Source organism: Gekko japonicus, unplaced genomic scaffold (assembly GCF_001447785.1).
Source record: "Gekko japonicus isolate JY-2015 unplaced genomic scaffold, Gekko_japonicus_V1.1 scaffold1363, whole genome shotgun sequence".
Classification (NCBI taxonomy): Eukaryota; Metazoa; Chordata; class Lepidosauria; order Squamata; family Gekkonidae; genus Gekko; species Gekko japonicus.
This window is the reverse complement of record NW_015163643.1, coordinates 281,263-305,402: the sequence shown is the minus strand read 5'-3', so window position 1 is coordinate 305,402 and position 24,140 is coordinate 281,263. Positions and strand designations below refer to the sequence as shown.

Genomic DNA, 24,140 nt, shown 5'->3' with positions numbered 1-24,140 from the left:
TACGGATGCAGGCTTGTGGTGTAAGTCTTTACAGGATGCTTGGCCATTGTTGTGTAGTACTTTAAATTCTGCCAAGCTGGCATACAAACTTCAGGCTGATCGAGGAAGGGTGGAGGGATGGGACCTCAAGCCTGGTGATTTTGTCTATGTATCTACCAAGAATATCAAACTTTTGCGTCCTTGTAGGAAACTTAGCTGGAAATTCATTGGTCCTTTCAGGGTGCGTCGAATTATAAATGATGTTGCTGTAGATGTTGAACTGCCTAAAAATTTGAAGTCTTTGCATTCTGTGTTTCACATGAGTCTTTTGAAGAAGGACATAGGCCAAGGCAAATGGAGGCCTGCACGTGAACCCCCTCCTCCTTTCATGCTCGATGGGGAGGAGCATTTTGAAATCGCTGACATCTTAGATTCCAGAATTAAACGTGGTAAATTATGGTATCTCATCCGGTGGGTGGACTTCGGACCCCAGCACCAAGAATGGGTGGAAGAAGGGGATATTCGGGCCCCTTACATGCTCAGAGAGTTTCACAAAAAGTTCCCGGGCAAACCGGGAGGTCTCCCGCCGAATCCGGGATGGGGTGGATAATGTGTATTTTTGAGGGGCAGTATGTCAGCTAGCTGCCATTGTATCTGGTATTACCTGCTTAACACATCTTGTGCTCTCCCCCCCCCCTCCTGGTTCCTGTAGCTTCATTATGCTTCTCTGTACTTTGCGGAACTGGCCAAGGTCATGCAGCTGGTGGTGGGAGTCGGTGCTTTGCTCAGCTTGTTATGGGTATCTACCCTGTGAACTGAACCTGTGTTGATTGTACTGAACTGTTACGTTCCCATGAAATGGGTGCGCGTTTCCAAGTTCTATTCCCGCCAGCGGGAACTGGGCTCATTGGCCCTAACCTGGTTCAAATCCCTTTATTATGTTATACCTGTGTATTGGTAGTCATTCCTAACAATGTCCTTGTTCCTGCTTGAATAATCACTTTGAAATAAACCTTGCTTTGTATCAAACGTGGAGTTATTTCGAATGCCTGGGGATCCAACACATGATTTTAATTCACTTACCATCAAAAGTAATTCCCTCCAGTACATATGAAGTTAAATCACTAACAACTCATCTCAGACATCATAATGCCTTATTTCAGGTCAGCTATTAATTTCAGAGTGAAAATGCCACTGCAGACCTCTCATTTTTGGCTTTGAAGAGCATATCGGTCATCTGAAACCTTCAGGTGTGTTTGAGACCTCAAATAGCTGAATCTTCTTATCTTAAGACGTGCACACAGTTTTTCTTAACACAGACATATTCTACCAAGTACAGTACCACTGTCTGGGACAGTAATACCGGTCTACAGTTTAAAGTTTTGTTATGATGGTGCCTGCTATTCATTATGTCTTCATTTTAAAAATCTGTTTTCTTTGTCCATTGGAACATATTAAAAAGTTTTGTTTTGTTTTTTATTCAAGGCCATTTGAATAACATATGCCTTAAAACCATCACAATAATTGGCCTCTGGTAAAAGGAGCTGAAACCACAAATTGTGTGTCAAATGAAAACAGACCACCTTGTAAAATGCTAACTCACAAAACCTTGCCATTGTGCACTAAGGTTATTTGCTCCTCCTTGTTTTTAGAGAGTGTGTGGGCCCAGGGTGGGGTGTGTGTATGTTCTGCAGATTTCTCGTGCTGTTGTGCAAGACCTATTCATACAGTTATCTGTAGCATAACTCCTAACATTTTCAGCCCTAGTCCAAATATATAAAGGGCTTAACTGTATGTAGAGTTATTCAGGAACCCTGCAGAGCTGGCGAGTGATTTCATTGTCTCGCTTGCCACTGGACTGAAAAGCAGGCAGTGAACTGTAGAACTGTTGTCTTGATTGCTTTTTCTGCCAGAGAAAGCAGAAACTAACTGAATGAAAACAGCCTAAAGGGCCGCTGTCAATATCTCATGTCTTCTTTGACCTCTGACAAGTTGGTGCTACTGAGACAGACAGCGTCACCCTGATCCAGCAGTTGGTGAGAAGAAGGCAGCTCCTCCACCCCTATGACTGTGGGTTGAATGGCTGCCCATGGATGATTCTCCCCGTGCCTGCATTGGCACAAATCCAGGAGTCAGACCTACCATCATGGCCAAGGTCTTCCTTGTTGAGAGCCCCTGAATACGGGTTTGGTTACAACTTCTGCTGAGTATTAGTATAGCTAGAATTTGGCCTGGATTTGTGGGCTTTTCTCACTTGGGTGGACTATTTTGTTCAGATGGAGGTTTAGAAGATTATTAAAATTGAGATTGCAGGTCTTCTGGAAGATGTTGAGAACTGGGAAAATTCTGCAAAAGTGTAGCTACAGGGGAATTACTGGGGGAAATCCCATTTATTGGAACATTCTCTGTAGCATAGATTTCACCCATCACTAAACACAACTTCAGGCTTGCATGAATCTCTTTCCACTCACTGTTCCCCACCAGTCCAGTTTCCCATCTGTCTGACATTGGTTTAGATCAAAGGACATTTTCCTGGAAGCAAGCCCCATCGAATAACATGAAACTTACTTCTGAGCAGATCTGCTTAGGATTGCTGCCATCGTTTTTGGCATCCCTGTCAGACTTGTCCTTGGTTCTATTTATCAATACCACTTGGTGGCCCTTCTGATATTTTGTAGCAATTTGTCTACGAAATTTTAGCTTGTAGTCATAAAGCCTCTAGAGCAGTGATGGCGAACCTTTTAGAGACGGCGTGCCCAAACTGCAACCCCAAACCCACTTATTTATCACAAAGTGCCAACATGGCAATTTAACCTGAATACTGAGGTGGAAGGTCAGTAGTTCAGCGGTTCAAGACCCGGGTGCCGCAAGACAGGGTGAGCTCCTGTCTCTAGTTCCAGCTCCTGCCAACCTAGCAGTTCGAAAGCAAGAAATTGCAAGTAGATAAATAGGTACCACTTTGGTGGGAAGGTAACAGCGTTCCGTGCGCCTTGGTGTTTAGTCATGCCAGCCACATGACCACGGAAACGTCTTCGGACAGCGCTGGCTCTTCGGTTTTGAAACGGAGATGAGCACCGCAACCCTAGAGTCGGAGTCGACTGGCTTTCGAGCAAGGGAACCTTTACCTTTAACTTTACTGAGGTTTTAGTTTAGAAAAAAACAACTTATACATTATCTTTTGTCTTAAAAGAAAAACACAACAACAGAGCTTTCAATGATACAAACAACTTTTTATTGAAAGGGAAAAGTTTGCATTTGGCATGCTTTTGAACAATTAATGTGATTTTTACTGTTGTATGCATGCTGATAATTTGTCTAACCTTGGCTCATACTTTGTAAGTTTGAGAGCAACACAGGCAGCACTCAGGTCATCTGTTAGTCTCTTTCTGGTGTCAGATTTTATATAATTCAAAGCTGAAAGCAGCTGCTCACAAGCATAAGATGATCCAAACAAAGTAAGGAAAGCAATCCCAAGTGCTTTCATTGACTTAAAATTATTTGGCAGAGAATTCCACACTTTAAGGATTTCATTTTCAGAACTAACTATGCTGGCCTTTGTCATCCCTTCTATCTTCTCAAGTGTTTCACGCAGGTCATAGAATTTGAAAGGTTCCCAACCCGACACAAAAGGCACTATGGAAGATAACAGGATAGGCAGCTCTCTAGGCAAAGGAATCCAATGCACCTGGGGGGCAGGGGAGAAGAAACTTTCCAGGGCTACGTCAGTGTGTGCATTGCTGCCACAACGGACCAGCAACAGCACTGCCACCAGTGGGGAGAGGGAGAACAGAGGAGAGGAACAAGGGCAAAAAAAGGCACAGTGGCAGGGACAATATAGGCAAATGGCGGAGCATGCAAAGCAGGAACCATCATTAAGTGGCTCCCTCAGGAGGGAGTACAATGTCGCCAGCAGCAAAGAACAGTTTGCAAGGGGTTGGAAAAGCAGAGGTTGGCCAGATGGCCCTTTTCTCTTTGTCCCCCTGTATCCTGTATTTTAAGGGTACGTCCTCTTTATTTCACACGCACACAGTACAGACTGGCTGTCCTTTTTACAGTTCCACTGAACAGAAAGGGCAAACACCGTCCTTCCCCCCCATAACATTTTGATTCATCCTGAAGGGCGAGGAGGCGGGTACAAGCCAATCAATCCCAACTGGAACCCGGGAACCAGTCTGAGAGGAGCACACAGCGCCCATCACCAGGGCATAGTGACACCAGGGCTTCCACAGGGCGGAATGGGAAAGGACTCCTCGCAGATGCAGAAAAGGCTGCGAAAGGCGAAGAAAAGCGAGTTCACGTGCAGGATGTGAATGTGTGCAAACGGAGGCATAAAAAGCAAGCCTTTTCCAAACACAAAGCACAGAGCAGCCTTCTGTGCCCCTGCAGCTTCCTTTGGTGCCTCCAGCACTCAGGCTTTGCAGCCCCCCGCTGGGGCACAATGCAGGCCCCGGAGACCCTGCCCAAGGGCAGCTGCTGCTGCTATCGCCGCCGCCCACACAAGAAAGCACGCCCCGCCAGCAGCCCCTTCCCTTCCCACTCCGCATCGGGCCCTCCCAAGGTTTTCTCACCACCTTCCACACGTTGCAGCCCAGCAGGCAGAGCAGAAGTGCGGTGGCGGCCGCCGCCCTCCTCATTTTCAACTGCCGTTGTAACTTCAGCCGATGCCGCTGGGAAAGGAAGAGGAGGAAGGCGGGAGGGAGGGAATCGCTGGAGCGCTGGCCAAAAGGAGGAGGAAGCATCGCAATCAGGGGCTCGCCCACACCTCACTTCCCTGCATGCTGCCTGCCGGTGCCCCTTCTGCCCTCTCCGGCAGAACTCTGTGGGGCAATGGCGCACGTGCCCACAGAGAGGGCTCTGAGTGCCGCCTCTGGCACGGCATGCCATAGGTTCACCACCACTGCTCTAGAGACTCTGGCCTTACTCCTGATTTTCTTGTCAGTCAATCCACAAGCACTGGAATCCGTTTGGACATGGTTCTTCTGCACATCTGTCCTGTGTTCCCTCTAAGCTGAGTTAGTGTGAGCTAGCTCAGTTTTTTACCCTGCAGCTCACACATTTTTGTCTTAGCTCAGGAAGGATGGCTCCAGAGCAAACTAATTTATACAGTAGCCAAATCGCTCACTCACAACATTAATGCCAGTAGCTCAGAAAGTAGAATTTTTGCTCACAAGACTCCACAGCTTAGAGGGAACAGGCACCTGTGAGCATCTTCTTGGTCCAAACTGCTTGCTTAGGCAGTGGGCCAACCGTTAACCTTTAATGTGTGAGTTCCAAGGCCAGTTTCATTGTCACAACGACTGGTCAGGATTTCTTTGCAGGCTACTCCAGGATGAGGCCATGGCTCAGCAGCAGAACATCTGCTTTGAATGCCAGGGATCCTTGCTTCAGTCCCCAGCATCTCTAGTTAAAAAGATCGGGTAGCAGGTGACACGATCCGCTGCCAGTCAGAGTACACAGTACTGACCTGACCAATAGTCTGCCCCAGTATGAGGCAGCTTCATGTATGTTCATCCCTGGCTGTACCCATTTTGAGGCCTGCACAGTGTCATTCTGATCAAGCCCTGCAAAAAGCTGAACAGCACTTCAGCTCCCCCTTGTGCTTATACATGGGAACTGGATTCTGACTGAAATTTTATACTTCCAAGTTATTTCCTTTTGCTACATTCTAATTTCAGGATGTATCTTTCTTCTCCTGACACATGTACATCTGATTATAAGCAATTTAAAAGGTATTTGATGCGGTTATCTAGGGTGGGATACAACAGAACAGCAGTGGGCACGCACATGCGAGGGGGGGGGATTTGATTTGAATTACCTGCTACTGCAGGCGTCCCCAGTGTAGTGCTTGTGGGTGCCATGGTATCTCCCAACACCTTTTCTGGCATCCACCAAGTGTTTTTAGAAAGTGTGCAGGACAAGGTAGGGCTTTTGCCTAGCAAGGTTTCTAGGGTTGCCAGGCGGGAAATTCCCCAGTTTTGGGGGCTTCTGCCCACCACTGACCCACTCCCCCACTCCCCAATGGCGACGTCACTATGCAGCGTCACCAGTGCAGTGATGTCATGAGGAAGTGACGTCATCATGTTGGTGGCATCACATGGCAACATCGCCCACCCCACTTCCAGAAGGCTTCCTTCCACCTGCTGCCGGCATGTGGTGAGTACCTGGGAACACTAAAGGTTTCTTACTGAGCACTGGAGATTTGGTTGGCTTTGCCAATTTTTAAATAGGTTCCTTTGGGGGCAGCTGCCACCACAGCACAAGGATCTCTACTGTGTGATTAAAAGTGAGCTGCTGCAGCTATTTTGGGCTAGTTCTGCCTCCTGCGGCAGCTGTTTTATGGTCATGTCCAAAACACTATCAGAATTCCAACGGGTCAAAAAAGTCTGTTCTACTGTTTTAGTGTTATATGCTTGAAATACAGGGTTATATAAAGATTTTGGATGGGACAGAAGTTATGACCCTTTTGTTTATGCAAAAAGGATGGTAGATAGTGGACTGGGCAGAGGGAGATCTCTCTCTCTCTCTCTCTCTCTCTCTCTCTCTCTCTCTCTCTCTGTGTGTGTGTAAAAGCTCTTGAAATGAGGACCCTCTGGATCAGGTAGCAGGTGACATGATGCGCTGCCAGTCAGAGTACACAGAAACCCATCTAGAGTTTTGCATCCACTGACTTTCCAGGAGTGCATCTGACATGGTGTCCCAGAAAACATATTTCAGCAGCAGGTGGCACCAAAACCTAAGGATGTGAGGGATTTGTCATTTGAAACTGATGTGGAATTCTGCAACCAGTATCATATGTGCATTCTAAGGGGCAGGAATGTTGAAATGCAGTTGTAAACATATCATGCATGGCTATTATTTGATTCAGATTGCGAGCTGTGGAAATACACCTCTACAAATGCTGTGAATGTTTGACAACTGAGCTCTCGCACAGGAAACTGGTTCCAGAACTAAGCCCTTGTTCAAAGTGAACCTGGTTTGGGAGTCTCATCCACTTCTGAAAATTCTAAATCAGTTGTCCTGAAATGAACATTTCCTTGTAAATCACACTTCGGACACCATATTTTTATTGTTATGCCAGAAAACAAGTTTGTTAAGGATGAACCAGAGAAGCTTCCTTGACTCCTAGAAAGCACCAAAGCAACAGGTAATGGAGGAATAACCTTATCAAAGCTACCTTGCAGAATACGTTTAGCCTTAGCATGGCTCTTAGGAGAGTTTTCTAAGTACAGGATAGCGACCTGTGATCTTTTTGCTATTCCAAGTTCAGGTCCTTGATGATGCCTTCTGATTTTTATATCTGAGCACTGAAATTTCACATGCGGCAAATCTTTGTGGTGATCCGTGGGCCAGTTGGGCATGGGCCACAGGGCTGTGAGCAGACTGGACCACATGGGGCACAGGGGTGGGGGGGACAGGGCATAGGACCACACGGGACACAGACTGGCCCACAGGGATTGACATAGGGTAGAGCCATATTGGGTTCAATCGTCTGCATAATTGGTTTGCACTCTGGCGGACAGGTGGGGGCACAGACTGTTTCTGGCATGCAAACTGGCCGACAGACAGATGAACGGACAGCAGTTGTGTGCTCAGGGTCACAGGGTTGATTGGGGAGCCTGGAGAGAAACAAACATCAGTTTAGGTGAGGCAAACAGGCCCATGGAAGACAGTCAATTTAAAAATCAGATTTTAAAAAGTAACCCCTCCCCAACAAAAGCCATGTAAATACCTTTTATTAAGATCAACCCAATAACATAAAACAGTTTGTCGTCATTCATATCAGGTTGCTTGGCACAAGACTCTAGGTAAAGACCTAACGCAAGATCAATGGGCTATAATTTGGAATGCTCCAGCATACCTTTCAAAATCAATTCAGTTACAAACATATAAAGTAATCTCTAGATGGTATCTAGCTCCAGCTTGTTTGTCACACTACACTTTTTAAATATCTCCTAACTGTTGGAAGCAGTGTGGACAAAAAGGAACATTTATGCATAATTGGTGGACATGCAAAATTATCAAAGCATTCTGAGAACAAATAATACTAGAAATCGCTCGCATAACAGATATTAAAATCCCAGTAATTCCAGAATTGATTTTACTGAATCTATGGACAAATTTAAAATTACTAAAATCAAGATCTTATTATGACAATGGTCATGGCAGCAAAAAATATAATTGCTATAAAACAGAAAGATAAGAATTATGGGATTACTTCGTTATCAGCAATCAGATTCCAAGTTAGAAGAATCATATATAGTTAAGAATGGGTTCCCTATGTGAAGTGGAAGTTTAAACATAGAGATCCTACAGATAATATATTAAAAATATGTTAGTCCTATATGTTAGTCCTATATTTTTGTTAGTCCTACTCTATTTTTGGTTTGTCATTTTATTTGATATATTTTGAACTGAATATCTGATGTATGTATGTATATGTATATACAAATATGTATATATTTGTGAAAGCTGTAACTTTGCACTTTAAACTGTAAATAAAAACTTTAAAAAACCATTTTGTGAGCTTTTTTTTTTAGTTCTCCAGAATTTTTTATCTGGCTGAATATTAAAGGATGTTGTGTGTGTGTGTGTGTGGGATTTCAGGTCCTGACATTATGGTTTCTTTTCTGCATCCTGTGTAGTACACCATGCAGTTTTGAATTGTGAAGAAGAAGAAGAGATTGGATTATACCCCGCCCTTCACTACCCAAAGGGGTCTCAGAGCGGCTTACAAACTCCTTTCCCTTCCCCTCCCCACAACAGACACCCTGTGAGCAGTGTTCCCTCTAAGCTGAGTTGGTGTGAGCTAGCTCACAGTTTTTTTTTTTAAATAAAGTTTTATTGATTAGCTTCCAGCTCACATATTTTTGTCTTAGCTCAGGAAGGATGGCTCTAGAGCAAACTAATTGATGCAGTAGCCAAATCGCTTGCTCACAACTTTAATGCCAGTAGCTCACAAAGCAGAATTTTTGCTCACCGGACTCCACAGCTTAGAGGGAACATTGCCTGTGAGGTAGGTGGGGCTGAGAGAGCTCTTTCCAGAACTGTCCTTGACAGAACAGCTGTGCCAGAACTACGGCTTGCCCAAGGACATCCAGCAGGTGAAGTGGAGGAGTGGTGAATCAAACCCGGTTCTCCCAGATTAGAGTCCGCACATTTAACCACTACACCAAACTGGCTCAAATTGTGATGCTGGGTGGAGCTGATTCCTGAGCTGATTCCGAGGTTCTGTAGAACTTGAAAGCTTACACATTGTTTTGTGTTATTTTTGGTCCCAAAAAGATATTGCAGTTTTTGTTTTTGGATCTTGCTTTACATCAGCTACTGCAGCCTCTTTTCTCTTTTTTTCTTCTTTAAACAGTGAGAGGAAGTATCAAGTCATACAGTATTGATCTCAATAATACCATCTGCTGGGCTAGGTCCATTTGCTCTACTCTCCATATGGGAACCCCGTTGCTCTTTACAATCCCCAAATCCTTGTTTAACCTTACAGTTCCAAGATACAGGAGAGCAATTATGCTTGCAAGATTAAATGTGCTACAGTCCACGATCCGCAATCTCTGAATGCCGTATCTTAGGTATACCGTTTTCAGATAGATATTGTGAGTGTGGTTTAGGGATAATTGAAACTGTGAAACACATTCGATATTAAATGTCTGTGGTATAAGGCGACTAGTGAGAAATGGGTCAAAACACTTATGTGCCAGAAAAATGAGCTTCCCCTTGATATTTTAGTTACTAAGCTTTTGATGGATTCTAAGCCACCAAATATTCTTTTTTTTAAGCTAAATTCCTTGTTCAGGCCATGAAATTTGGGTAACTTGTAATAAGACATCTTCTCTAATATGGTATAGCCTGCCTTCTCTGGCTTGAATTCTTACTTTCTTCCCCTTCTTTCTAGTTGGGTTTGCTTGATACTACTCAAGACTTGTAGGTCAGAGGAGTACATAAGAACATAAGAGATGCCAAAGGCCCATCCAGTCCAACACTCTGTGTCACACAGTGGCCAGAAATACCAGTGCCATCAGGAGGTCCATCAGTGGGGCCAGGACATTAGAAGCCCTCCTACTGTTGACCCCCCCAAGCACCAAGAAGACAGAGCATCACTTGCCCCAGAGCCCCTATCTATACCTTGTGGCTAATAGCCACTGATGGACCTCTGCTCCATATGCTTATCTAATTCCCTTTTGAAGCCGTCCATGCTTGTAGCCGCCACCACCTCTTGTGGCAGTGAATTCCAGGTGTTAATCACTCTTTGGGTGAAGAAGTACTTCCTTTTATCCATCCTAACCCGACCGCTCAGCAATTTCATTGAGTGCCCACGAGTTCTTGTATTCTGAGAAAGAAAGAAAAGTACTTCTTTCTCTACCTGCTCTACCTGAGTAGAGGAAGGAAGGAAGGAAGGAAGGAAGGAAGGAAGGAAGGAAGGAAGGAAGGAAGGAAGGAAGGAAGGAAGGAAGGAAGGAAGGAAGGAGTACAGTAAACATTAATAATATCTACTGTATAAATAAATGGAAGTTGCATTGCTGAATTATCCCTTGGACCGGTGTTTTATTCTGATCATAGTGCTATCTGCATTACTACTTGTCACTTATTAAGCAAAGGGTTCACATTATTTTTATTACGCTTCCTATGATATCAACGTATAAAGCAAAATGGTGCTATTTCTTGGTAGGGGCAAGGAACTGAATGGTGACCTCAGTATCCAACACATTAACCAGGAAGTAAGACCCATTTAATTCACCTGGACATATTTTTAAATAACTGTGCTTAGGATCACATCCTAATGAATTATAGGTGTACTAGGGGAAATGCCGGTTGCCGGAGGAGGCAACGGGCCCTAGGGAGAGCTGTCGGCTTGGGGGAAGGGGGCTGGGCCTGCCAGGCGAAGCAGGGCTGGGGCTCAGCGTGCGGCAGCCTCCCCTACCCCCGAGCATGGCCAGGGCCGACGGAGTCCCCTCCAACGCAGGGCCTGCAGCCTGGCTGGTGAAGGCTGCCCTGGGCGAGGGAAGGACGGCGTGGCCACCAGAAATAGACCTCACACTTGGCGGGGCCACAATCTCACCCCACTGTAGGACTTTGCCTCTCACCGGCGGAAAGGTAGGAGAGCGAAGACATGCGCAGATGGGGTGAGTGCCTTCGGCCGCGCTGGATCATTGTCATGTGGTGCGTGGAGGCAGTGGTCGGCATGGTGGGAGGGGGGCCATTGCCTACCAGTCCCTGGGTGCGGCGGCCGCCTCCCCTGTCTCTGAGGCTAGTTGGCCCCGGTGTAGCCCCCCCCCCGCTGAAGAAGGTGGTGGAGCGAGGCAGACCGGCCGGCCATTCAGGAATGAGCTCCTCACCCGCCATCCCTGGCCTCTGCTGTCCCCCCTCACTGACATTCCGCTTATCTGGGGCTGCCGCATCCTCCTGGCACCGGACCCACCCAGCCCTGTTGCCTGGACTTGCAGCCTCCCTTCCCCGGCTCCTGGCGGCGGCGTTCGCTCACAGCGTTCGCCTCCCACCTCCCAGCCAATGGCACTCCAGCAGCCAGGAGTTGGTGGGCCAATGGCTGACGGTGCATATTTTTTCTCCGCTCCCTTCATTATATATAAGGAAAGATTCTGATATTAAATTTCTGTGAATCCATTAAAGTAATGCATTTTTAGGAGCTGTGGTGGCTCAAGTGGTTAAGACGCTGAACTGCAGGCTGTGGAAGGTCGGTAGTTCAGCAGTTCGAGACCCGAGTTGCCGCATGACGGAGTGAGCTCCCGTCTCTAGTTCCAGCTCCTGCCAGCCTAGCAGTTCGAAAGCAAGAAATTGCAAGTAGATAAATAGGTGGGAAGGAAACAGCTTTCCGTGTGCCTCAGTGTTTAGTCATGCTGACCACATGACCACGGAAACGTCTTCGGACAGCGCTGGCTCTTTGGCTTTGAAACGGAGATGAGCACCACAACCCTAGAGTCGGACTCAACTGGCTTTCGAGCAAGGGAAACCTTTACCTTTTTAATGCATTTTTAAATAAAATCAAATGGTAGTTTTAAATTATTTAGCTTTGTGATCTGACACTGTTGCCTTGTATAACTTTTTTTTTAAAGTTTGTTCACTGGTTTAATACAGGAAATAAAAAAAATCCAGCTAAACACTTGTCCATCTCAAGCACTTCAGTCCTATTAGGAAATCGTAACTTTCCCCAACTGTTCCTGTTTGCACCAGTGACCTTCTATTTATATGTCTCCCTAGTCAAACACTGTCCTTTTATGGGAGAAGGGTGTCTTTTTTTAAAAAAAAGTGTTGATGCGTAGATATGTTCCCTGAAGACTGCAGCTCCCAACCCATGTCTAGAAGTTACATCTCTGAAGGGAGAGGCAGGCAGACACAGCTGAGCTCTTGTAGATATACATGCACTGTATGCATATGGACAAGGTACTATTATAAATACAGCCAGATCCACTGTTAAAAAACTTTGTTAAAGGAAATTGTTTTGGTCAGTGTACTATCTCACTCTGCTTTAGAAATCATTCTGGGCTGGCTATTGCAGAATAAATGAATATTTCATACAGGAGGCAGGGAAGAAAATTCATCTCAGCTCAGGAGTAGTGAAAGGACTTGCACTGCAAGGATGCAAATGCACCCCTATTTTCCTCTGTGAAATGCGATACATTTAATTCCATCAGCATCAATGGAAGTTCCTTCCTAATGGATGTATTCAGGATCACAACAAAGAGGAGGTGAATAAACCAAGTGGCAAATAAATTCCTACTGGGCTGTGACCGCAGCCAGGGCTTTTTTTCGTGGGGAACATGCCAGAATGGAGTTCCAGAACCTCTTAGACAAAATTCTTTAAAAAATGTTTACAAGTTCATGGGTTTCAGTATACAAATTGAAAACTTCATTTCCCTTTTGAGAATTTTGACACCTTTTTAAAAAGGGGGGGGGGAGCCCTGCCCACAACCATCCATTTCTGTACATACTTGCAGTCTTCCCCTTCCAGCATATTGCGGTAAGTGGTGATCTCGCAATCCAGGCGGGCCTTTTCATCAAGGAGGGTCTTGTACTCGCAGTTTTGGCGCTCAATGTCACAGCGGATTTCAGCAAGCTGGGCCTCCACATTACTGATCAGGCATTGGAGCTGTGAAAGTTGGTTGCAGTAGCGGGATTCAGTTTCTTGCAACGTGTCTTCCAGAGCTGCTTTCTGGGGGTAGGAGTGGGTAGAAAAGGCAAAGTGTTTTATCACAACATATCATCTAGTCATACCCATACACAAAAATAAATGTTTAAAAGGCCATTAACATTTTATGATGGATAGCTGGGGCCTTTGAGATGGATACTGATAGTCCTGAGATTCAAGACTCCGTATAAGTGAGCCCTTATTTGGAAAGGAAACACCTGATTGCTAACAAGAGAACTTACATTTAATTTGTGATACAGATATTGACTCCTTTATGCATTTGTTTTCAAATCCAGATTATCAGAAGTGAACCATATACAGAGTAGTACCTGCTGTCCTTCGAAAATAATATTTTAAAAATCTAAATTCTGCATCATATAATTTATTTATTAAGGAAAATGCATAATTTGTATTTACTCTATTTCTGGTAGCTGTATGGAAGAACAAGGACCTATGGGAGGGCAGCCAGCTCCAAGACAGGAAATTTATGGAGTGAAGCCTGTGAAGGCTGCAGTTTGGGAAGGAGGGGAACCTCAGTGGGGTATAATGCCCCACCTGACGGTCTAATCGAAGGAGGGCATGATCATGCCCTAAGCTAAGGAGGGCATGAAATCCTGGTAACCCTCCCTTATATCTGCATTTTCATCAGTTCCAAGCAGCATTTCCTAGGACGTTGTGCTCCAGCACAATACCAGTGCACCTGCCCCCTCCCATTACTCCTGGCGGTGGCAAGCTATGGCTGGCAATCCTATTCTCCACAGGCATATTGTGCACTCATTTGGCTTTAAAAATAATGAAAACATATTTCTGTCAGAGCTGTCCTTGAAAGAGCAGTTTCTGTCAGAGTTCTCTCAGCCTCACAGGGTGTTTATTGTGGGGAGGGGAAGGGAAAGGAGCTTGTAAGCCACTCTGAGACTCTGAGTGAAGGGCAGGGTATAAATCCACTCTCCTCCTCCTCCTCCTCTTCTTCTTGTTCTCCTTGCCACTGGACTCTAAATTCATTCTAGGCTAATAATGGGTGATTCCGCACTATTTATTTATTATTTTGTCCCCGAACTTACATTCTACACTACGCTCAAGTTCACCCCTGTAATTATCTCGGTGTGTTTTTTTGTTTCCACACTACATTGAGGTCACCCTGGTTTCACCCCACACTTGTCCTAGGATAAATGGATGCAGTTATAACCACAGAAAAATGCAAGGTATTGTGTCGCAAATTGAACTTTGATAAAACCAGGGATGAGCTCCAAGTGTGGAAAGGACCTTTAATGTTTGATCCTGCTTTGCAAACAGCCCTTTGTATGGTTGTATAAATAAGTTTCTGAATGAGGTTGCAGTTCCAGAATAAATGGGCTCAAAATATTAAGTAAATATGTTATTTGCTACGAGGCCAACACGGATTTGTCTCTGTGCTCTTTAAAACAACTCTTTAGAAGCAAGATACACATTCTGAGATCGTGCAAACACACAACTATTTGAGAAACAGTGATGGCTTGAATATTCTGAATCCATACCCACCATACTCTGCTGAGCCTGCATGTCAATTTCCAGGGCCTGAACACAACGTCTGGTCTCGATGATCTCTGACTGGCAGCATTGCAGCTGTTCTCCACTGGAGATCACCTCCCTGTTTAGTTCTTCCATCTGAAACAGCCCCCAAACAGGAAGTGAGAAATCAGCAGAACTGTCACCAAGAGAAACTGGTCTGGTTCGCATTGACTTAAGGGACACACCTGTGTACAGTACCAATCCTCAACTTCCTGACGATTCTTTTGAAGATCAGCCTCATACTGGCATCGCATCTCATCCAGGACCTTGTTGAGGTTGCAAGATGGAGCGGCATCCACCTCCACATTAATGCGATTACCAAGCTGGGAGCGGAGGGCGGAGGACTCCTAGAAGAAGAAGAAGAAGTGTTTAAGGTAAAGGTTCCCTTGCTCGAAAGCCAGTCGAATCCGACTCTAGAGTTGCGGTGCTCATCTCCGTTTCAAAGCCAAAGAGCCAGCGCTCATCATGCAGCAACCGGGTCTCGAACTGCTGAACTACTGACCTTCCACAGCCTGCAGTTCAGCGTCTTAATCACTTGAGCCACCGCAGCTCCTAATTTTATACCCTGCTTTTCTCTGCCTTAAGGACTCTCAAAGCAGCTTACAATCACATTCCCTTCCCCTCCGCACAACAGACACCTGGTGAGGTAGGTGGAGCTGAAAGAGTTCTGAGAGAACAGTGAGCAATGCTCCCTCTAAGCAGTGGAGTCTTGTGAGCAAAAATTCCACTTTGTAAGCGACTGGCATCAAAGTTGTGAGTGAGTGACTTGGCTACTGCATAAATTAGGTTACTCTGGAGCCCTCCTTCATGAGCTAAGACAAAAATGTGTGAGCCGGAGGCTAAAAAACTATGAGCTAGCTCACACTAACTCAGCTTAGAGGGAACACTGACAGTGAGTGGCCCAGAGTTACCCAGCAGGTTTCATTTTGAGCAGAGAATCAAACACAGCTCTTCAGATTATAGTCTGCTGCTCTTAACCACTACATGATGAGGAAGAGGACAAGTAATGGCCTGTCCTTTATTTTTCAAACAAGTATCAAAGAGGAAAGGAACTGCTGAATTTGTTTCTTCCACTAACCAAGGTTGGGTATACTTGGACACTGGTAAAATTTTGTTCTGAGAATTTTCATTATTTAGGGCATTACTTTATGCTGCGGTGGCTCAAGTGGTTAAGACGCTGAACTGCAGGCTGTGGAAGGTCAGTAGTTCAGCAGTTCAAGACCGGGTGCTGCAAGACGGGGTGAGCTCCTGTCTCTAGTTCCAGCTCCTGCCAACCTAGCAGTTCGAAAGCAAGAAATTGCAAGTAGATAAATAGGTACCGCTTCGGTGGGAAGGTAACAGCGTTCCGTGCGCCTTGGTGTTTAGTCATGCCGGCCACATGACCACGGAAACGTCTTCGGACAGCGCTGGCTCTTCGGCTTTGAAACGGAGATGAGTACCGCAACCCTAGAGTCGGATTCGACTGGCTTTCGAACAAGGGAACCTTTACCTTTACCTTATGCTGTTTGGTCAAGATATTGGAGCTCAATTTATGTGCAGTTGGTGAACAGAGAGTGTTCCTGTCCTCATCTTCTCCTGTTCTTGGTGCTGGTAATGTTTCGTTCATACCTCCTCGTGGTTTTTCTTCAGGCACATCATCTCCTCCGTCAGGGACTCAAGTTGGGCTTCCAGGTCAGCCCTGCATAGAGTGAGGTCATCCAGAACTCTGCGGAGGCCAGTGATGTCAGACTCATCCCGCTGACGAAGACTGAGCTCATAATCATACCTTTGAAGAGATGGCAGATGTATAATTACAATATAGTTGAGACAGCAAAATGTGAAGCTGATCAGTTATGGAGCCAGAGGGTCATTAAAATAGCAGTTTGCCCTAAACTCATCCATTAACGGGTGTTTACTGGAATTTTAGACCTGTCCTTTTCACCACTATTGACAAGTCAACATTTGTTAACCTATGTTGCTCATCACAAGAAGGAATAAAAGTATTGTGTTTACATATTCTAATGTTTTGGTATTTTTGCATTTGTGTGTGTGTGCCCTTACCTGGAAGTCATGACAACCTCTGGTGACTCCTACTGGAACATGAAGGATGTTCAGAGAAGTAGCTTGATAGCCTGCCTCTGCCTCCTGGCCCTGGTATTCTTTGGAGATCTCCCATCCAAATACTTGCCAAGATCAGCCCTGCTTAGCTTCCAACATCTGATGAGATCAGGCTTGCCTGGGCTATCTCAGGGCTCATGTTCTAATTCTTATGGGTAAGAACCTTATGGTCATAGAATACCCAAATCATTTTATGCAAGTTCCAGCATACTCAAGACCACAAATTACACTTGTACTTTATCTGTTCTCCTGTAGGGGTGTTCAGAGCAGGTACAAGAGTAGGGGTTTCACCTGTTCTGGTGCATGTGTAAGGGTTCTAAATATATTAATCTGAAAAAAATGGGAATGATCTTGTAAATATATCTGGTATGAACAGGGTTGGATAGAAGTGTTTGAATATTTATTCTTGTGTAATGTTTGATCACAGCCAACTTATGGCAACCCCATAGAGGTTTCAAGGCAAGATATAAAAAGAGGTGGTTTTCCATTGCCTGTTGCGGCATAGTGACCGTGGACTTCCTTGGTGGTCTCCCATCCAAGTTCTAATCTGGACCAACCCTACTTAGCTTCCGAGATCCAATGAGATCAGGCTACCATGGCCCATCCAGGTCAGGCTTTGGCTAAAACATTGTTTAGAGGGGCTATAATATGAGACATAACAATCATTTGTGGATGTGATTCCCTAAATGTTTTTAAAAAGAGGATGTCAATGTCTGCATATGAAATATATTTTTAGGTTCCTCAGTGTTTTCACTTGGAGGAATAGTCATTAACATACATTAAAAACTTCTTAATGGAACATCTCTGTTTTCCAAATGTTTTAGATTGTTACAGAACAGACCCCTGAACTTCCAGCATAATTTGTTTTGGAAATTCTGACCTGGGAAACCCTAATCTATTCCATTCTTACTAGCGCCCACAATTTTCCCACCAATTCTGGCACCCTGTGGGTGAGTTCCTTTGGGAATCATAATTGTGCACACTGATATTAATACCATTGAGGGCAGGGCACTGCAGCATACAGCTCTGATGAATGAGAGCACTAGATCTTCCTCAAGGACAATCTTACTTGGTGCAGTAGTCATCTGAAGCCATTTTGAGATTGTCAATATCTAGGCACAACCTTGCATTTTCAGCCTTAGTGCAGCAAATCTGAAAGCAAGAAAGCAAAATGTAATTTTAATCCACCCAGATGGAGGGCATAAGGCAAGGACAGGAGGGCAGTTTGAGGGACAAGGGAACAAACATCTGGCTATACCCAAATATATATAATTAGTAAACCTGCTTTATAAAAGCAGATCTACAGCATTTTATTCAAATGTACCGTCTGATCTCCCAGATTAAGCTCAGTGGAAAAATGATTATCAACAAGATATGAAGTGGTTTTCCCAGTCATGTATAACCAGCTGTTAACATATGTCAAAATATTGTAAGTACTATATTCATTTTTTATTTGTGATACAGGATCAAACGTATTGTCTCGCCCTTTTCCTCTCACTGTCCATCATGGCCAAGCATAGCACATGGAAACGGTGTGAGACCTTGTCTACCGTCTAGTTTGGCTCAACTGCTACCCTCATCTCTATCAACATCTGGCCACTGTGCAGAAGAGCAGACCACTGGTCTGCTCCAATCAGTTTGAATTTAATATTAAATGAATGGTTTATAATGATTTGTTCTAAGCGGCCTACATTTGAACAAAAAAAGCAGGGCAACACCCCACCCCCGAATAAATTAAAATTTATTTAATGCAAAGGCAGAATAAAATGTTCTATAGCTGATAAACAGATAACTATTCTGACTGAGCAGAATACAGAACTCATTGAAATGCAACATTTTAGAATACAAACACTACAGCCATTTGGCTGCCGCCCGCACAAATGATTTCTCCGCTTGCAGCATTCAGTCTTGCTTCCTATCTTTGTCGTAGTGTTATAATAAGGCAAATATGTATTTTACATCTGGAGATGAGCTGGGAGTTCTTTAGTGGCCTTTCATATTTGTGGTAGAAAGCACCCTCAAATCGCAGCAGACTTATGGCAACACCATAGGATTTTCAAATCAAGAGACGAACGGGGGTGGGTTGCCATTGCCGGCCTCTCTGCACCAAGCCTTCCTTGGTGGTTTCCCATCCAAATACTAACCAGGGCCAATCCTGCTTCACTTCCAAGATACAATGAGATCAGGCTAGCCTGTCTAAATGTTTGATCTTTTGACTCACTCACATACACTTCCTGTGGACCTCCTGTCTAGCTACAAGCGAAATAAAATCTTGAGTCAGTAGGGTTGCCAAACCCCCCGGTCCCCCATTTTTTTTGGGGGGGGTTCTACCTGCTGCCGGCCAGATGGCCAGCGGGGGAAGCCCCACCCCAACACCCACAGCCACCCCTCTCTCTCCCTTTAAGTGTGTGGAACCCGTGTTTCCTCCCAAGCCCGATCTCTGCTTGAGATCAGGCTTGCAGGGAAATGCCAACTTCGTGCATTTAAAAGGGAAACGCGGCTGCTCTTAAAGGGGAAATGCCGGCTCCTGCTCTTAAAGGGGAAACGCCGGCTCCTTTAAGTGCAGGGAACTGCCATTTCTGGAGATCCGGCGCGTGGGCGGGGGGCGGCGGCGGACACCCCCAATGTGATGTCATCACGTCGGGGATACCCTGCCCCCTCCAGGAACGCCCCCAAAGTCCCCCGCTGGGGGTGGAAGATGGACTTGGCAACCCTATGAGTCAGTGGTCTGACCTTGTACGACAGTTCCTATTTTCTTGTCAGACAAGGAACACATCTTCAGTTACACCTTTAAAATTTGAATTAAAGGGTGATATCTCAAACAATACTGGAAACATTCTCACACTTTAATTGTTCTTGGAAAGGTTTGCTGCAGAACTGTACTGGGTTATTGAAGGCCCCATGGCCATTACCTGCTGCTGGAGTTCATCAATGCTGCAGTAGAAAGGCTTGAAGTCAGTGCAGACGTAAGCATTTTCACATTCGTACCATTCTCGGATCTTACATTCCAGCTCAGCATTCTCTTGTTCCAGGCAGCGCACCCTTTCCAGGTAGTTGCCCAGACGGCTGTTCAGGAACTCCATGGTTTCCTTTTCATTGCAGTTGAGGATCCCTTGATCGTGGCTGAGAGGGTAGCAGTTCAGAGGGCGAGCAGGCGGTGGGATGCAAGGGGGTGGGACACATGTGGAACCCAGACTGGAAGCGGGATGGCCAGTCCGGCAGTTACTGGGAATCGATGGAGTTGTACGGCCTGGAGTGGGCAGGCAGACACTGGATCGCCGAGGAGGAAGACCGCTTCCAGGACGGCAGTTGACAGAGACGGCACTGTTGGGCCGGCAATTTGTTGTAATCTTGCAGGGGCCCCTGACGGACCCACAGGTGTGAACTGAAGTGGCAGCCATAGTGGAGAGGAAAAGCAAGGTTTCAGACTCAGCTAGAACATCCAAGGCGCCCAGGTCTGAAAGCCACTTTAGTTCCTGGAACTTTTTTATACCATGAGCATTGGGTGTTAACTCCCCTTTATGAGGCTTCATTCTTGTTAATGTTTCTGGTGATTTGTGCAGTGGCCTTTTCATTATTCTGCTCAATACTCACCTAAAAAGCACTTCTTTGCTCATAAAATCCACCCCCCTTGGCTTGCAAAACCAGGACTCCTCTTGATGGCTGTCCCTGGAATTATAGTTTTACGATGCACCATCAAAGCAGCTTCTCGGCATCAAGCAGTAGTCCTCAATAGCTGGGTGTGGGTATGTGGGGTGACATTATGGGCTTGGCATTTTACAATAGGATTGGTCTTTCTTTCTTCCCCTGGCCCTTCCCTTCCTCTGGCCTACTTTGACCCAACAAAAAGCTGACATACCAAATTGTTTCTCTTGGCTGCAACACACAAAAAAGGTTGTGTGGAGCGATGAAATTTCCCAAAACGGATAAAATTGCTCCTGTGTCCAAGCACACTTCATCAAGAATGTGTGATGAGTAGCCCCCCCTCCAAAAAAAAATTCCATCAGGGAGAGGTAACGGATGGCTTTCACTTCACACTCTGGGCACAAGTGTTCGCCATATTTGAGGACATGAAGGAAATTTCCTCCTGTGTTGTATTGTGAGGTGGGTCAGGGTAAGGCCAGGTTGACTTGTGGCTCTGTCAGAACCCCTTCTTGGACCTGCAGTCCTGGCTGTTCCTGGGTGTAATTAGTAGCCTTGGTAGTAGCAACCTTGCTTTGTCCTCTTCCATGGTTTTGGGCTTCTGATTCATCTTTGCCCTGCATAACATTTTCTTTCTTTCTTTCTTTTTATTATAACTTTATTTTTACAACATTTTTCCAATATCCATACAATAAACAACAGTTAATACAATACAAAATCAACATATTTAGTAGGTAGTGCAGATATACCATCTTTTCCATTGTTTACATAGTCAAAAAACACAAACCACTTTTCTAAAAATCTTGATGTCTTGTGAGGATGTTCTGTTTCCAGTAGTTGCATTACTATTGGGCAACCCTTGGCTGTGCCTCTGAGTATGATCCTTGCATTACTTTTGGACTCTGTTCTGAGCATCACCTAGGGTTGGGGGTGGAGCCTGAGGAGGGTGAGGTTTGGGGAGGGGAGGGACCTAGCACCACCTATGCTTGTTCCCATTCGCCTATTTGATCTTCCTCTACTCATCTACCTTACTTGGGTCAGAGGGGGTAGGTCTTCCATACCCTGTTAGGATCGGAATTCTGTCAAATATTTCACATGATGCTGGTATTTTATCTGCACCTAAGACCTTGTTTCACCTTCATATAAAAAGTACTTACAATTGTATCCTGGAGAATATATATTTACAAGTGGAGACCCGCAAGAAACTTGCGAGATGGTTATCCTATTCCTTACGCCTTTGCTTCCTCCTGTCTCCCCTTACCTCTCTCACACTCTTTATACTGGTCTGTAGTTCCTTCCCTCCTCCAATCCCACCCTCCCCAGGCTCCACCCCACAAATGTCCAGGAATTTCCCAACCTGGAGTTGGCAACACAATTTCCTTCCCACCCAACAGCCAACCTACCTTTATCTGCCTCTCTGTCTGCAACTTTCCATCTCCACACCCCTCCCCCACAGCCTCTACCTAGGAAAATTACAGTTTTTCTCCACAGTGGGGACCAAAACAGCTTACATTATTCTCTCCTACTTTTTATCTGCACAACAACCCAGCTTTCATAGGGTGGCTGCTGATGCAGTAGCAAGCAGCTGGGCCTACTTGAGTCATGCAAATCAGGTGGTATCAAGTCACCCAGAGGGTGCTGCCGAGGGATGCCAGCCTCCAGGTGGGACCTGGGGATCCCCTGTAATTCCTGCTCATTTCCAGACTACAGAGATAACTTCCCATGGAGAAAATGGATGCTTTGGAGGGTGGACTCTGTGACATTGTACCCCACTGAGGTCCCTGTCCTCCCCAGGCTCCTCCCGCAAATCTCCAGGAGTTTCCCAGCCTGGACCTGGCAACCTTATCCAGAATCCCCTGTCGGTGGCTGGGGGGGGGGCGGCTAGTGACCCTAAACTGCTGCCAGGCCTAGGGTTGCCACCTCTAAGTGGGGCCTGAAGGACCCCCCCCCAGAATTACAGCTGAACTCAAGACAGCAGAGATCTGTCTCCCTGGAGAAAATGGCTGCTTTGGAAGGTGGACTCTGTGGCATTATACCCAGCGGAGGCCTCTCCCTTCCCCAAACCTCAAAACTTCTAGGGATTCCCCAGGCTGGCCCTGGCAGCCCTTGTCAGGCCAGGCCCCAAGGCTCCCTTCCTCCTTCCCTCCCTGAAAGGCCAAAAGAGGCCAGGAAAGGGCCCTTCCCCCACCCTTTGACTCACAGAGCCAGTTGGAAGCCTCCTTCCCCCCCTCCCCGAACGTTCTAATCTCTCTCTCACCGTTGATGCCTGGAGTTAGATCCCTGCAGAGAGCATTTCAAAAGGTATTGGGGGGAATTCAGCCGTCCCTGGAGGGATTTTCTTACTTCTTGGATTTTTCTGCAGACACAGGAGGTATACTCACTATGTAGGAAAAGCTGTTGGGGCAGAGTGAGCTTCCTGTTAGTGGAAATAAGTATCCACACACGGCACCCTCTGTTGGAAATTAGAATATAAGATTTGTTTTATAGTCTGTCTTTCTCACTGAGACTCAAGGCATAGTTCATAGTGTAAGGCGATGTAGTCAATAGGATGTGAGAACTAATAACCAATGTAATTGGGCTAGAATTACAGAAAAAAACACAGCTAAAATGTATTAAATGCAAGCATTAAACAATGCAGAAAATGGTACTACATAAGTAGAAGACAATGCATCCGGAGCAGAATTATACATACGGCAAACAGATTATGCACACTATATACACAGTGGTGCAGATCGCAGTCCCATTCCTTTCTGAAAGCAACATACTGAACCATTCCATAACAGCCCTATTACATTTATAGAAAAGCCCTCCTGAACAATTCTGTTTTACATATAAGGTTGCCAACCTCCAGGTGGCACTGAGAGATCTTCTGCTATAACATTTGATTTCCAGATGACCAAGATTAGTTCCCCCGGAGAAAATGGCTGCTTTGAAGACTGGACTCTATGGCATTATAACCCTACTAATATCCCTCTCTTCCCAAACCCCATCCTTCCCGGGCTCCACCCCCAAACTCAGGGCTGGCAACTCTATTTACATAGTTTGCAGAAAAACAGACATATGGGAGCCTTCCTGACTTCTTCAACAACGTGGGGGGCAACAACAGAGAATGCACATTTATAGGCAGTTACCCATGTGCAGAAGTATGAACACACCTATTGAAGTGATAGTCTGATCTTTAATCTTTTTACAACAAGAAAAACAGCTATAAGATGTTATATATAGATGGAAAGTTCACTTCAGTTTTTGTTACTTTATAAAACAACTGGTTTTGGTATTAAGCCATTATTAATATTTTGTCAAAGGCTTTCATGGACAGAGTTCATTAGTTGTTGTAGATTTTCCAGGCTGTATGGGCCATGGTTTTGGTATTGTAGGACCTGACATTTCGCTAGCAGCTGTGACTGGCATCCTCAGAGGTATAACACAGTACTCTCTGTGACACAGCCTGGAAAATCTACAACAACATTATTAATATTGTTGCCTTTATCAGAAGCAGTTCAATTAGAGATGTAATATTTATGAAAACGTTGGAAAAGAAACTTTTGTTGTTGTTTATTCCTGGGGGGAAAACCCAGAAATTTGGGGAGAAATTGAAATATTTGATATGTTGCATTCAAACCCAGAAGAAAAAATGTAGTCCCTTCATCCTGCAGCAGTGAGATCCTGATTCTTTCTCCCTAACAGAGAATATTGTTCTCCCCATGTTGATTGTTTGCACCTA

At 45.4% G+C, this 24,140-nt stretch overlaps 1 protein-coding gene across 1 annotated transcript; it reads right to left on the bottom strand.

Annotated features, from left to right (window-relative positions):
- Window positions 1-7,291: 7,291 nt before the first annotated feature.
- LOC107107335 (keratin, type I cuticular Ha4-like) lies at window positions 7,292-20,175 on the bottom strand. The gene is made up of 7 exons (XM_015407618.1): window positions 19,687-20,175; window positions 17,844-17,926; window positions 16,286-16,442; window positions 14,863-15,024; window positions 14,648-14,773; window positions 12,933-13,153; window positions 7,292-7,595 (listed from the first exon to the last, which is right to left on the bottom strand). Exons 1-7 carry the CDS (start codon window positions 20,173-20,175, stop codon window positions 7,292-7,294), a joined length of 1,542 nt encoding a protein of 513 aa, XP_015263104.1.
- Window positions 20,176-24,140: the final 3,965 nt, after the last annotated feature.

Excerpts from the sequence above, each read along its gene's own strand:
- LOC107107335 (XM_015407618.1), bottom strand. The coding sequence starts at position 20,175 with ATGGCTGCCACTTCAGTTCACACCTGTGGGTCCGTCAGGGGCCCCTGC. Across the intron at positions 17,927-19,686 it reads TTGATGAACTCCAGCAGCAG|ATTTGCTGCACTAAGGCTGA; the intron begins GTAATGGCCATG and ends TCTTGCTTTCAG. Across the intron at positions 13,154-14,647 it reads TGCAGGCTCAGCAGAGTATG|AAAGCAGCTCTGGAAGACAC; the intron begins GTGGGTATGGAT and ends TCCTACCCCCAG.